The sequence below is a fragment of the Medicago sativa genome, chromosome 3, assembly GCF_051527215.1.
Source record: "Medicago sativa cultivar Bolivia chromosome 3, Bolivia_mono, whole genome shotgun sequence".
Classification (NCBI taxonomy): domain Eukaryota; kingdom Viridiplantae; phylum Streptophyta; class Magnoliopsida; order Fabales; family Fabaceae; genus Medicago; species Medicago sativa.
The window spans coordinates 97,178,069-97,194,807 of NC_140751.1; the positions used below are offsets into that span (position 1 = coordinate 97,178,069).

General features: G+C 30.8%; 1 protein-coding gene across 1 annotated transcript; it reads left to right on the forward strand.

Moving 5' to 3' along the window:
* The first annotated feature begins 1,959 nt into the window (after positions 1-1,959).
* Positions 1,960-8,822, forward strand: LOC146942541 (Ribosomal protein L4/L1 family). The gene is made up of 8 exons (XM_085756565.1): positions 1,960-2,086; positions 2,261-2,398; positions 2,487-2,589; positions 3,228-3,376; positions 4,243-4,350; positions 4,441-4,560; positions 7,564-7,737; positions 8,465-8,822. Exons 2-8 carry the CDS (start codon positions 2,276-2,278, stop codon positions 8,579-8,581), a joined length of 894 nt encoding a protein of 297 aa, XP_085612691.1. The 5' UTR covers positions 1,960-2,086; positions 2,261-2,275; the 3' UTR covers positions 8,582-8,822.
* Positions 8,823-16,739: the final 7,917 nt, after the last annotated feature.

Genomic DNA, 16,739 nt, shown 5'->3' on the forward strand with positions numbered 1-16,739 from the left:
AAACTAATTCTTTATTATTTACTATCAATATTACTTACACATGAATAGGAGGGAAGCGGACAACAAGCTGCGTCGTTAGACCTAATTAAAATTTGAGTTTGTATATGCATTATATTTATGTTTGGTTTTGACAACAAATTTGCTTGTTTAAAAAAAAAATTGTTTTTTTCAGAAAAAAAAAAAGAGATATGCTTTACAAAAAAAAAACAAATTTGTTGTCACCATAGTATTTCTCTTTACAAAAAAATAGATATTTATTTTTATTTCAATAGCATGATATGCTTTCACGGCCAAGGCTACAGTGGGAGACCTCTTTAGGTCTCCTACCGTAAGAGACTTAAACTTTTTTTTTGTTGTGTTTGTACAATGGATGTCAACCATTAGATGTGGTTGAATTTTGTTGAATGGCTGAGATTTACAGGTTGTATGACCCACTAGGATTTGTATTATTTAAACATCTATTTTCATTTAAAAAGGGTGTTTTTGGCATTGTTGGTAAAATTGGAAGCAAGCTCATACAAGCTCACGTGCCTTGTTTGTTCTCCAGGCTAATCTAGAGTGAGAGGGATACTGTGAAATGGTGTTTGATGGTTTTAGCAGATTATGTAAGTGTATAATGGAATTTAAGGCGCACAAGTGGTCGTTCCTCTTTCAACATGGGTGCCGAAATCGTTGACTCCCATAACGGTGAATCTGTTCCCCACATCGGATTTTTTGCCGACACCGAATTTGCAGTTGATGACACCGGAAGTTGAGTGGCCTGACCTGGAGTCAAGTGTTGGCATTTGTATTTAATCCTGGCCTTTTTGTTTTTCTTCCAGAGACTGAAATTATTGAAATAAAAATCAAACAATCCACAAACAGATCTAGGAAGAGCAAACGAAGCAAATAATAGAGATTATCATATCAATTCATTGAAGACATGGTTGAGATTATCAGTTCTTCAAAGCTGTAAGTGTTCAAGGAAGAGAGGAACCAAGCTGTAGTCCAGACAGATCTAGGTGAAAAAATAATTTTTTATTTAAGAGAAAATCCCAACATTACCCTTTAGTTAAATGAATAACTTAAATATAATCTACCTCTAACAAAAAAAAAAGTCTTTTATATGGTCTCTTACCGTAGGAGACCTATTTACATCTCCTACCGTAAACGCCACCTGCTTTCACACTTTCCAAAGTTAAAATTTGCTTTCACCCCGCCGTTATTGGTTATTAGACTAATTTTTTTTTGGACAAAATTGGTAATTCGACAATGATGAGTGTGTAAATTTCATCATTCAACTTGAACACAGAAGGATTTGTTTGAAAAATTTGTAGGACTTTGATACTTCTTTGTTGTGTGTTTGAAAAATTTGTAGGAATTTGATACTTCTTTGTTGTGTGATGCACGTCTATTTGAATTAAAATCATGGTTAAGGAACGAATATTACATATATTTGAACAATTTAAAAATCATTGTATTTGAACACATTTCGTACGATAATGAGTATATATGTATATTTAAATACCTAAATATCATGACGACCAATGTTCAAAATTGTGGTTAATTTTGTTCAATGGATGACTAATAAGACGTGACCCATTATTTTTTAGATGAATGTGACGCTTTGTTATATTCATTGACCTTCTACCTTTGATATATCATGTTATTCATTTTTTTATCCCTCATTTAGCAAATTTCGTCATAAATGTGTATTTTTTTTTAGGGATACAATAAATACACAATATAAATATACCGTGTATTTATAATTAACCATACAAAAAATATTATGTCCCGTAAAAAAAAAAAAAAGCATACGAAAAATACATAAAAAAACTAATGTAGGTTTTGTCCTTAAAGAAAAAACATAACTAAAAGTTGAAATACCGTATGAAAAATAGAAATGGAAACTAATTAAATAAAAAATAAAAGGATTTAAACAATTAAATAAAAATTAAAGGGTTAATACATTTTTTGGACAAAAGGGAAATTTCGTTCAGAAACCCAAAACCCATCTCTCCGAAACAAACCTGTTGGTTCTCGGAGCTCTTGCTTCATCAATCTCGATCTCACCTCATTTATGTTCTCTTCTCTTGCCGCTAGTTAGGTACCTCTTTTTCTTCTTCTTCTTCTTTTATTCCCCCACCATCATGTTTTTTATTTCCGCTAGTTAAGCTCAAATTGCCGTTAACTTTTGTTGCTTACAATGTGTTCGATGAAATGTCTCCCTTCACTCATTCATTTATTTTGCTTTTAATGCTTTATTTCAATTCAATTGTAGGTTGATTCTTCAGTTATGGCTTCTTTCATCTCCAAAAGGCTACTTCTTTCTTATCAATCCTTGGCACGGCGCTGCTTTGATTCACCCAGTGCTGCTGGGTTATATGGGGAGCGACTCATTTCTGCTCACCGTATCTTGGTACATTGCATTCTTTTTCTCTCTTGTTTTGTGATTATTTATTTATTATTGTCTAGTAAATCCGTTTGTTTTATTTATTTAAATGTAGACCGGATCAATCACCCAACGCTTTTCTACTTCTACTGATGAAGCTGCATTTCCATCTGACTTATTGTCCAAAAAGCCTCTCGCAACATCTGAGCGTGATATAGGTATGAAGGCTAGTAACCATCATTCTGTAGTACATGAATATGCTGGTGCTCCTTTCTGCTTTATCTCATGCAAAGCTTTCTCCAATGATCATCTACAATGCATTTCTTTGTATATTACATGTTAGAACTTACTGTATGCTTTTTTCTAATAACCATTTTATACCTAAAGTTTGTCAAGACTCAAGATTCATGCATTTTGTCCTGTAACTTAGATATAAATATCTTATGGATTCTTAATTATCTGCTTCTGCTCTAAAATTGAAGGAATTTGTGGCCAGGGTTTAACTTTTGGGTCTTCCACGACAGTTATATTGATATATATTGGATTTTCATTTAACTCTTTAGTTTCTTGTGTTTGTTACTTGTTAGCAAGTGATTTCTCTAGTTTTTGCTGAATGTAGTAGTGCTCCAACCTTTTTTTTTAGGTAATGCATCTGTCCTTTTCAAGAACGAGAACAAAGCAGCCATAAATACAAATCTAAGTTTTGAGTACACCTTTGACAATGTTTCTTTTTTTTTTTTTTTTACTGCCTACCACCATCTATCATGGCAACTCATCTAGTCTTGATCATGGGATGAATTGATTACTGTTTCAATAAGATCTAAGTATATTATTAATGTGGTTCATTATGCTGCAGGGCTCTGTCAGGATCTTTTAATTCCAGTTACCAACTTTCACAACGAAGACAAGGGCTTTATGGTTTTAGCTGGAGATGTTTTTGATATGCCTATTCGGAAGGATATAGTTCACCGTGTTGTTTTGTGGCAGCGTGCAAAACGCCAACAGGTATTGATCGCATTATGATTTGGAACCATTGAACTGGGACATGTAATCCAACGGAAATGCTATAAATCTTAGGCTATACTAATCCATATAGCTGTAACAAATATCAGGTGTATTCAATTGTTGAACCGTGGAAATACTCAATCATTTTTCTTTTTATCATTTTGAATTGCTCTGGCAATTGTCTGTGAGGATGGAGTGGAGTAGGGGGTTGGGATAGCAGACAAACATTTAGATTTTGGACAATAAATAACTAAGGTTTGGCATGTCTGATCTAATGTCCAAGAATTGTATATGTTTCAATTGATGTTTTATCATTTATTGTGTTAAATCTCTTAATAATATATATGTTCTCTTTCACTTTACATATGATAGGGACTTAGTTTCACCTAATTGACAAATGAAAGAATTAATCCTTACATTAGAATAAATTCTGGAATACTGGGACAGAGTATTAGTGAAAAATTACATGATAGAGACTCCAACCCTACCCGATGCCTCTCTACACAATTCTACCTGCCTTGCGTCTTTTCCGCCCTCTGATTTTCTCATTGTCTTTAAATTAATTTGCACATTCCTCACTCTTCTTCCCTTGCTGTCACATATCAAGGATGTCATCACAACAAAATACTGCATACATATTCAGTTTTTCTCTCTACCTCACTTCTCTTGCTCACTTGAGTCATTAACCACTTCCTTTTCCCTTTATATATCCTATGACTATCAATCATAGCATCTAGTAATAAGAGGCGTGATCAACATATAATGGATTGGATATATAATTTATATTTTAGTATGAATCTAAATTGTTAGCTATCAAATTTTCCTGCGGCTATGTTACTTGTTTTCTCATTGATTTTTGCCAACAGGGAACTCATTCAACAAAAACTATTAGTGAGGTCAGTGGGACTGGGAGAAAGCCTTGGAACCAAAAGGGAACTGGTCGAGCAAGGCATGGGTCATTGCGTGGGCCTCAGGTACAGAACATTCTTTAAATGAAAACCAGCCCATTTTATTCCTCCTCCCATTCAGTGGTGGTAATTAATAAATTTAATGAATGGCAACAGTTCAGGGGTGGTGAAGCGAAGCATGGTCCTAAGCCCCGAAGTCACGCTTTCAAACTCAATAAGAAGGTTCGGCGACTGGGACTAAAGATTGCTCTGTCAGCTCGTGCAGCAGAAGGAAAGGCAAGTCTCTTCCTCTATCACTCTCCTTATCATTGCCTTCTTTCTTAAAAATTAAATAACATCTCTAATTATTATGTCTGCTTTATACACTATGTAGATTCTTGCTTATACACTATGTATTGATTTTTCACTGTAGAAAATTAAATTTTAAAATGTATAAACATATTGTTTCATGTTTTGGTTAATAGTTTACCAGCCAAGCTGGCAAGAGACACAATATTCTTATTTCTTGTAGGAGCTTCTTTACTAATATGTAGTGTGAATTTACTCTGGCTTTGCAAATGTTATTGTAGTTGAATAGTTTAGAACGATCAATGTTAAGAGTCTCACATTGGATGAGATATGATATGAATATGTGATTATAAACGGGGATAGTCCTCACCTTACAAGCCGGTTTTGGGTGGCATTTACAATGCACAAAGCACAAATTTGTGCACATGCACAATATACAAATTGCTTTAGTATGGACAGCTGTCAGCTGTTACCTGCTACATTAAAAGAAAGAAAAAAGTCTGAAAAATATTTTATGCAGGGATAATGGATGACTTGTTTTTGCTAAATCACCTCCCATATTAGCTGAAAGCTAGATACACCCCAGCTACTTTCTTTAATATTTTTATCTGTGAGAAAACCTTAGGCAAGGCCGGACCTTGGGGAGTGCAAGAAGCGCTACTGCACCGAGCCTCTAAAAACTATGGGCCTCAAAAAAAAATTATAATACCCACCCCCATTGAAAGAATCACAATTATTTCTTTTTCGCATAAACCATTCGTTTTCCCCTTTCCTACGACGTAGGAGTGACATTCCAAACGACACCGTTAGGTAAATTTCACCTCTCTTTCACTTAATTTTATTTTGTTTTGTTTCGTGTTTAAAAGTTCTTATGATTCTGATCTTCTAATGAAGCTTATTTCAAAAAATTGCGTTTTGATTTTACTGGAGCCTATTTTAAAAATAGAACCGAGCCTCCTATTTCATAGGAACGGCCCTGACCTTAGGCTATTGAAACCACACGCCTCCACTCTTCAATGGATTATTCCAGTTATGCATTACCACCATGAATCTCATCTTTCTTCTTCCTGTTAAATGAAAATTTATAAACCCATATTGGTTTATTTTTGTAATTTTTCATGTGAAAGGTATGCATATAAAGTCATAAATTCAAAAATTTCTTTTACTCAAATAACATTTCTACTCAGTATAATCGTTATCTTCTGAAAATTTTGGATTTATGTTTTTTCTTTTTGAAACTGGAAAAATCTGGATTTATGTGACTTTGCTTAAGGGGTAATATGAATGGAGAACTTGAATTTGATGTTGTATTTGGTATTCAAATTACGGCAATTTTTTAAAAGCACCTCCACCCACTATAATTTTTTAAATTACGGAAGAATAATTCACAACTTTTCATTCCATAAATTTTCTATTTGAAATTTATCCTAATATGGAATAGTTAATTTAAATCAATTAATAAAAATTAATTGTAAATATTAAAAAAAGGACGTGGTACTGTTCTGGTGGTTTTGCAGATATGAACATTTCTTGTGGTTGTAGTTTTCCAGATCTGAATTTTTAGGAAGAAAAAAGTTCTTCAATTAATTGATGAAGACGAATAATAATGGTTCACGTGAAAAAATGCTTAAATCTACACGTTCAAAAGACATAAAAGCCCATTCCCAACTTTTATTATAGACAATTTAAAGGCGGGGTCACTATTTTTGTTGTTGGTATAATAACAAAAAGTTAGTTATAGGTAGCCAACTTTTGATCTGAACTGTCGACATATAATAATAATATATCAATGGTTATCAATGGATGAGAAAGTAATTGGTGTATGGTGCACAAATTTGTGTTTTGTGCATGGTAAATGCCACCCCGGTTTTGTATAGTTGGGTTAGGCCCAATCAAAATTCTAAGATAATATCATAGCCTATCCTAGAACCGTTAGGCCACCTGCTATCAAGTTTCCACAATCAGGTCACGCTTCAGATGTGAATCTTGGGCCTGAGTGTGTGTGTGTTAAGAGTCCCAGATTGGATGATATATGAATGAATGTCTGTTTATAAATGGGACAGTCCTCACCTTACAAGTTAGTTTTGTAAGGTTGAGTTAGGCCCAACCCAAATTCTAAGAATCAACTTGCATTACACAAAGAAAAAGTTAAGCACACACACACACACACACACGAGTGAGTCTCCCAAAATATGGAAAAATAATAATCTAGGAAATGATATTAAATATAGAGAATAATTATAATTATGACTATAATCAACAATTGTTTTTACTCCTTTTTTTGCTGTAAAATTATATCATTTAATGTTGTTTTATTTCATATATATATATATATATATATATATATATATATATATATATATATATATATATATATATAACCGATGCAGGCTGTTCTTCTAAAGGAGCACCTCATTTTTAGAGACAAAATAGTCTGCAATGTCTTCACAGAATTGCTGTTCGGTAGGGAGAATTGAAGTAGGAATGAAATAATTAGATGTTAGAATATATCATATGGAAGCTGATTGTGAAGTCCTAGAACCATTTATACTAGTTTAACTGTACTGCATGAAGTACATGCCCCCACTAAATGCACATCCAGAGCTCCAAAGTATGGTCAATAAAGGGTTGCGTGCTAGTCGCATGACTATTTAATACAGTAAAACCATGTATGTAACCCTAATTGTAATCAAGGGAAAAAACTCATAAAATAAAGAAAAAGGTGATGCTCCCGCACTGCATCAGCTGTCCTTTGCCGGCTTTCTTTGAGTTCAATGATAATTTTGTGTATCTATAGTTTGCATTACCAAAATAACGTCTTATTGCAATTTTTGTATAGTATAAAGTGTTCTTTTGATTTCTTTCATCCATAATTATCCCTTTTATACTTTTTGCGATTGTTTTTTTATGTATTTTTGTGCATTATTATATGTTAAATAAGAGTCGGTGTTTGTTTGTGTACACTGATCTCTGGTGAATTGATTTATACAGCTTCTAGTGTTTGAGGATTTGGAGGTTCCCACGCATAAAACCAAGAACTTTTTGAATTTTTTCAATCAACTGGAGGACACCAAGAAACTTCTGATCGTAGATGACGGCCCCGTAAATGAAAAGCTAAAGTTAGCTACACAAAATCTGCATTATGTTAATTTACTTCCATCCATTGTAAGTATCAGTTTTACCCATGTTGCTTCTATAAGATTTCTCATGGAAGTGATAATTATAACTCTACTAGTAGATATCTTTTAGGGTATGTTGCGATGGAGGGTTTTGGAGGGGAGGGCTTGCTTATCTTTTTTAAATTACATACACTATAAAATGTTTTTTTAAAAAAATTAAGCATGATTGAAGTATTTTATGATCATTGATCTTGTTGTTTAATTTTTAAAAAAATACCAAATGTATTTCAAAATATAGACTTAACCCCTCCAAAATCCTCATAGTTATTTTCTTAATCAAATCCACTTTTCCCACTAGAGCCTCCATTGTTCTTCTCACACTTACCAACTTATTTAGGAGAGTTTCCTCATCTTCTCCTCAAAGGGTGTCACTTCAACTTTCTCCCGGATATTTTCATTCATAATTTTTATATCATTCACTACAGTGTTTTTATCATAGCTATGCATATTATTTGCTCCTATCGCCGCTTCACTGTTCAACTTCACTGCCTTAAAATATTGTTGATCTTATAATTATCTAATAGATTCTTCAGTCTGAGTTTGGTAGTGTAACTTATGACTAGAAATTATGATTGAAGCATCTCTACATTTGTTTGTGTGACATCTCCATCATTTTTGTAAGATGGATCTAAAATGAGTAAATTGTACAACTTGCTTTATGATGTATTAAGTTGCCTTTGCTCATACATATATTTTTTAACATGTTTTTGTAGGGCTTAAATGTCTACAGTATTTTGTTGCATGATACTTTGGTGATGTCCAAAGATGCTGTGAACAGAATTGTTGAGCGTATGCACACTCCAATCTCCAATAAATCCACACCCAAATAAATGGTTGAGGTAGTAACTGTTTCTGTACTAAACTTCATTTACTCAGGATTAGGAATAGTATCCCCATGTCCTCATTTCTGTAACACAGTGATCCAATGAGAATATTTTGCTTGAGGTTTCTGATAAAATTATACAGGCAAAGCAAGTTGTAATTTTTATGTTGTTTCAAGATTAAAACTTAGGATTTGGATGGTGAAATTTTAATGCTCAAATGGTTAAGTTGTTATGGTTTCCGATGGCATCTCATTTTTCAGCAAATGCATGGGATCTATTCATGGATCCCAATTCTAGGAGACGGTGTGGCAAGTGCGATTTTAGTTGGTTTTATTTATTGTAGCATGAGACGTGCAAATATTTGAATATCAACCTTTTAATGATTTTATGTCTTATTCCCTCAAAAAAAAAAAAATGATTTTATGTCTTATGTTTCAGAGGTGGAAACTGAATGGGAGGGAGAGGAAGGGGGATATATTTCTCCTTATTTATAGTTTAAAGTAATTAGGAATGGAACAACAACAACCAAAGGAGATAAAAATAAAAGGAGAAATAGATTTTAAAATTAGATTATTTTTTTGTTGGGAGCCGGGTATCTTCTACACCTATGAAATTAGATTATAATAAAAACAAAACATTTATATAATTTTAGATTTTAACTGAAATTCATGTCTTTTTTAGAACTTTAGGGGAATGAATGTTAAGTTGAGTAGAGGAAGAAGGAATACCCTTTTTTAATAATTTTTTGGACTAAATTGAGCAATGGACAACACATTTGAGGATTAAATTGACTATGTAAAAATATTTTTAAAAACTTAAATGACTAATAAATGAGACACATATGGATGTGTATGTAATTTCAATACTATGATGGTGATGTAGTAAAATACTATGATGGTGATGTAGTATGTCTATAAAGTAAATTGAATTGAATCAAAATCGATAAATAACTATAAAAAGGTTATTCGAATGCGTCAATACCCGCTTGTGCCCAACCTCCATAAGTTTGTCAAGCCCTACGGGTCTGTTTGGTAAGCCCCTTAAATGAGCTTATAGCTCATAGTTTATAGCTTATAAGCTCGTTTGACAAAAGAAGCTCTGTTTGGTAACACTTTTTCATCATGAGCTTATAGCTTATTTCACGAGCTTATAAGCTATTTTTCAGAAACTATTCCAAGTAGCGTTTGAGTTTATAGCTTATAGCTTCTCACTTTTAATTCCAGTTTTACCCTTACTATTCTAACTAAATTCCATTTTTTGCCCTTAATCATTTATTGTGATTATTTTTATTTTTAAATTTTTATACTTTTTGAGCCCTTAATCAAAGTTTGGAGCCCTACTCAGTTTTGCGACAACAAATTCAGCTCACCCATAGTTCCTCAAAAAAATCAATTTTCATTTTTTCTGTGCTCCAAAGAATAACGTGTGTGTTGGCAACACAAACACAAAGATGAAAATGAACCAGAGTTCATTTATATGTATCAGTTCCTCTTTCACAAATTGTTAATTTCACTTCATTTTTTAAAGTTGGAGTGGGAAAAAAGAAATTGAACATAATAAGTTGGAGTGGGAAAAAAGAAATTGAACATAATAAGGATTATGCAAATAGTATTCAAGTGAATGGAAGGTGAGGAGCAGCAAATACAAAAGTATAAGAGGATTACAGAGAAGAGAAGAGAAGAAGAAAGAGAATGCGGGACCTTAAAGAGTTTTGGTAAAAAAATGAAAAAGAAATAAACTTTATTAAGAATTAAAAATGTCCTTTTATGTAATTTTATATCTATCAGCTATTGAACCGCTAATTTTACCAAACACTTCAAGTAGCTTATCAGCTATCAGTCATCAACTATAAGTCATCAGCAATAAGCTATCAGCTATCAGCCATCAGCCATCAGCTATAAGTTATAAGCTATAAGCTATTTTTACCAAACAGAGCCTCAGTTGTTTTAAAGGATGATAGTCATTTTGGTTTTTGAATGTGTAAGGAATAGTCAAGGACTATTGTGGCTATTAGTTGCATATTTAAGGACCAAAACGACTATTACCTGGTTGTTTTAATTAGCTATATAAGCTTCATTGTACTTTCTTAAAAAAAAAAAAAAAAACTTCATTGTACTTCATGAAACATTTCTCATGATTAATAACTACACTTTTCGTCCCCATGAGCATGACTCAGTTGGTAGGGACATGCATTATCATATGCAGGGACCTTGAAAAATGTGAATCATAACCACTAGACTACTTTACCAAAAAAATAATAATAATTACACTTTTCTATCATCTATAAATTTTATCAAGAATCAAAAATTATAATACGTTCTAGGATTAATGATTTATTATGTAGCTAATTTGCATATAGCTTGGGTTTGGAAAACTGCTTGGATCATATCTTTATCCAAAGTCAAGACTCCTTCCCAAGCACTTACATTTCAAACAGTGGGATCTGATAAAATTTTCACTACACCAATCAAGTTATCAACAATTTCGTTAAAGAAAAAGGGACATTTATAATTTGATCCAATAAACTAGGGAATAAAACAAACAGAAAATAGTATCTTATTCAGTTATCATCAGAGTCTTAGAAGTAAACTTAAAATATTAATAAACAGTGTTTTAGTGTCGTGCTACGATTGTAAGGTCACGAAGAAAATAATATACTCCCTCCATTTCAAAATGAGCGTCGCTTTAGCCAATTGCACACATATTAAGGAACGGAATAATGTTGTGTAAAGATATGATACTTTTACTAAAATAATCTCGCTAGTTATTAGTGCATTTGTCATCATTATAAATTAAGGGTACTAAATTAATCTCGCTAGTATTACTCATGGTCTATGTTGTGTAGTCACGGGAGCTGTGGGGACATAGCTTAAAACAAGAGAGTGATTTACTACCTCCGTCCGAAATTACTTACTCCCTCCGGTCACTAATATAAGCAAAATTTAACTTTTTAAATACATTGAATAATTAATGTATCTAGTCTTTATTATAGGTTAGATACATTAATTATTCAATGTATCTAAAAAGTTAACTTTTGCTTATATTAGTGACCGGAGGGAGTACTTGGTTTAATTATGTCTTGCAGATTGGGAAAAGAAAAAAAAAATTATGTCTTACCGTTAGTAAACCATTTTGGGTTGATTTTTTTTCTTTCAATTATATTTTTAAACAAATTTTATCTTAAAATATTATTTTGTTGGTGTCATCAAAAAGATAATAATTTATATTATATTTGTTATATTGTTGATATCATTGAAAAAGACAAATATAGTTTATTACAATATGAAAGTGCAAAATATATATCATCTATATTTATAATTTTAATCAAAATTTCATAAATAATTATTGTTCGTAATTTATACTCATTAATGCAATAAGAAGAGCGGATAGATGTTGTCTAAACACTAGTTTACATTACATTTATCTACTCATATGTAAAGACAAATAATAATATATAAGATGTTAGATTATCTTGATGAATTTTTTTAAAATATAATTTTTGCTCATATTGGGACAATTATCAAAATTGTTTATAATTTTTTTTATAATTACTATTTCTTATAAAGATATTAAATATCAAAATTGTGCATTGCATATATGAAACAATCAACTACAAACTACAGTCATATTGGGAAGGCAAAATTACACTTTTAGTCCATTAACTTAATTTCAGGTAACAGTTTGGTCCTTTATATTTTTTTCATTTCAATTTGGTCCTTTTTGTCCATTTTCATATGAATTTTTAAGCTTAAAATTCATGATTTTATTTTCTTATGGTCTTTTAGTCTTCAAATCTATGATCCTCGTCTATGTTTGCATAAGAATATTAGATTTGAAGCTTGAAAATGTATATGAAAATGGACAAAAAGGACTAAATTGAAATGAAAAAAAGATAAAGGACCAAACTGTTACCTGAAATTAAGTTAAGGGACAATTATCAAAATTGTTTATAATTTTTTTTATAATTACTATTTCTTATGAAGATATTAAATATCAAAATTGTGCATTGCATATATGAAACAATCAACTACAAACTACAGTCATATTGGGAAGGCAAAATTACACTTTTAGTCCTTTAACTTAATTTCAGGTAACAGTTTGGTCATTTATCTTTTTTTCATTTCAATTTGGTCCTTTTTGTCCATTTTCATATGAATTTTTAAGCTTAAAATTCATGATTTTATTTTCTTATGGTCTTTTAGTCTTCAAATCTATGATCCTCGTCTATGTTTGCATAAGAATATTAGATTTGAAGCTTGAAAATGTATATGAAAATGGACAAAAATGACTAAATTGAAATGAAAAAGGACCAAACTGTTACCTGAAATTAAGTTAACGGACTAAAAATGTAATTTTGCCTATTGGGAAGGAGCAGAAATGGATGAAAGAAATAGAAGAAGACAGGAGACAAAAGAGTTTGGGGTTGCTTGAATTTCAAACATAAACTTCAGTGCATTCAACCGTGGGACTTGGAAATTTGGCGCTAAAGTTGTCATCATACTTTGTATAAATAAGATAAGATAAGATAAAATTATATTAGATTTATCTTTTTTAAGGATTATCTTTATTTTTTTATTAGTTTTACAGTAGTTTTGTTTTATTCGTAAAAATATTCGATCTACCATTTTGATAGGTGATGTGGTAATTAATGAAAAAAAACATTAATTTTTTATTTTGCGAAAACAGTGTTTTATAATGTGTTCTAGTTTATTGTCTGGGCTATAATTGAGTTTAAGTTCAATGTACTTTCTCTTGGTCAAAATAATGAAATAAGAATTGGGAATAGAGTTCAATGTACATGACTTATTATTATCCTCCAAAGATAATTGGTTTATTTTCTCTCCACATGTTTTTTCGGTGGATGTAGGTTAACAACCATATACAATAGAAACTCTTTAATTTAATACTCGGTAAATTAATAAACTCTCTAAAATAATAAATTTGTCCGGTCCCGACTTGGACCAATGTAAAAAATTGAAAAACTCGATAAAATAATAAGATAATAATTTTTCGGGAGATCCCTTTATAATTTTCGGTCCCAAGAAAATCATAAATTAATAGAAACTGAAAAAAATATATTAAGAATACATTGAACACATTTGTTCCTCTTGTTTACGTTTACTGTACTTTAAAAGTCATTATTGATTTCCAATGCATATGAACACAGTAGTTACTAATTTACGTTGAGTCCAAAGGTTCGCTGCAACGTAATTCTAAGAGGCATAGACTCATTTGCCTTTTTGTTTGGTATGTACAGTATAATTACTTAAAAACTCTTTAAATTAATAATTATTAATTTATCGATAAATTAATAACTCTCTAAATTAATAAATTTATCCGGTCCTGACATTATTAATTTATAGAGTTTTAATTGTGTGTGTGTGTGTGTGTGTGTGTGTATATATATATATATATATTCACTTACCACTATTTAAACCAATTTTTATTTTTCAGTATAAGGGTAATTTTGTAAGTTTCATTTAATTGGATAAAAAACAAACAAAAAAAATCTCTTTTTTTTTTTACTTGAAGAAGAAAAAAATCTCTTTTTTATATCATACCATGGATTTAATACTGATACAATTTGATACTAGTATTTTAATTTTTTTAATTACCTGATTATATAAAACAAGTTACGGTGTCTATAATAGTAAATTAAACTTTTATTTTTTAATTCGGACTACAAAGTATATAATTAATTTCTTTTCTTTTTTTTAAGAACGATGGAATCGCATTTACAAAGAACGTAAGACTTTTTTTATGCAGAAAAAAAAAAAAAAGAACATAAGCTTATTAAAAATACAAGCCACACTTGATTTATTTACTGATCAAAGAAAACAAGTTGTTGCTTATCAGGGTAAAATAAATCCAAGGGAAACACAGTTGAGAAATCATACGGAAAATCTTGGAAACAGTAAAATGGAAGTAGGCTTGCTAACTTACTCCTACATATTTTTAGATGAGAGTAAATTAGCACCCCTATATATAATAAGTGTCATTTGTACATAATTATTTCACACATTCAGAAATTACATACAATAAATAGTATAACCAGAGGTCTTCGATTTTAATCAAGTCCTTGGAATGTAATAGTGTTAAATCTTTTACATAAGAGTTTTGTTATCCATTATAGTCATATTCAACTTAAGATATTGATTTTTGCAGTTGCGCGTAAAATATACAAAGTTCACACACAATAAAATGTAAATACAAAAATTTAACAACGATAATAATTTAGTCAAATTGATTTTTTCAATTAGTGGTTTATTTCCCACTATCATAAATGCAAGTTTGACTATAATAATTCAAGTTTGACTATAATATTATGGAAGTAATGTGCATATAATATTAGTTACTCCCTCCGGTCCATTTTATTAGAAACAAAAGTGAGAATTTTTTTGGTCCTTTTTATAAGAAATATTGACCAAGTTTCAAGTATGTTTGAAGTTAAATTTCATTTGTGCCCTTATTTATTATGAGAGAAAATATTAAACGCAAGTAAGTTGGTGGAATAAAGAGTAATTAGTTTAGGGGTATTCATGGAATTTTTTTAAATGTAGAGGTGTATTAAATGAAGATGACTATTTTCAATGTACTCCCTCCGTCCCAAAAAATAAGCAAAAATTGATCAACAAAAGTTAATGTATTTGGTTCAAAATTTGTACAAAATACATTCACTTTTGTTGACCAATTTTTCCTTATATTTTAGGACGGAGGGCGTATGTCCTTGGTTTTGATGTTTTATGTCTTTTGTTTCTTGTATAAAGGACCGGGGGGAGTATATGACATGTTAAAGAGAATATTATATTGAAAATTGAAAGTTACATACATTTTAAAACAATTGATTTTGTTAAAATGACACTAGTTACGAATAATATATATATATATATATATATATATATATATATATATATATATATATATATATATATATATATATATATATATATATGGGGTTTGCTAGAACACACCCACTAGTTTTTATGTGGGAGTGTTTTAGCAAGTAAATAACTAAAAAGTGGTTAAATACACCCTAAGGTGTATGTTGCTATAACACACCTTCTAACAATAACAAGTGGGTGTGTTCTAGCAAATCCTATAGGCATTTGCTAGAACACACCCACTAGTTTTTATGTGGGAGTGTTTTAGCAAGTAAATAACTAAAAAGTGGTTAATTACACCCTAAGGTGTAGCTTTGCTAAAACACTCCCACATAAAAATTAGTGGGTGTGTTCTAGCAAACCCCTATATATATATATATATATATATATATAGGACATATACTATGAGAATGACTATTTTATATGAGAATGGTGAGAATAATTATCAACCATTAGATTGACTATCAACGGCTCAGATTTAAATACCAAATAAACACCATGCCACACTCTCTTTCTCACCCTTCTCTTCAACAAAACTTCTGCCATACCCATCACAACCGCTTTATCGATCTCTCTGTTCATTACGCCATAATAATACTGAGTGGGTCAATCTATGTTTCTCCTTCTGTTTGTGTATTGGATTGAAATTATTTCTTCTTTTCCATTTTAAATCCAATTTCATGAATTGGGGATTTTTAATATTCTACAGACCTTAACTTGAATAAGTAAATCAATCAAAAAATTAAATATTAAAGGTAACACAAATCTCATGATACATGCATCGTTGAGAAATGAAAACAAGGGGTAACATAAATGCAAGAATGAAAGAAATTGTTAATGGAAGAATGAAAAAACACGAAGAATGATAAAAACAAGGAGCAAGGGCAACTATATGCATTGTTAATTTAAATGGAAGTAGAAGTCATTGTTTTTAATTGGATGTTGTTACGGAATCACGAAAATGAACAGCATCAGAGATGGTGGATTAGAGAAGATGAGAGAATGAGTTTATGAAAATTGATAGAATATGGAGAGGTACATGTATTTTAAAATAGGGCTTTTTAATCTAGACCACCTATTATTAATCTAATGGTCGATAATTATTCTCACCATTCTCATATAAAATAGTCATTCTCATAGTAAATGTCCTCTATATATATATATATTGGGTCTTAAATATAAGAAAAAAAGTCAAATGTATTTGATTCAAATTTAAATATGATACATTTAACATTTTATTAAATATATATTTAAGACTAGAAGGAGTCTTTTGTTTTATCTTT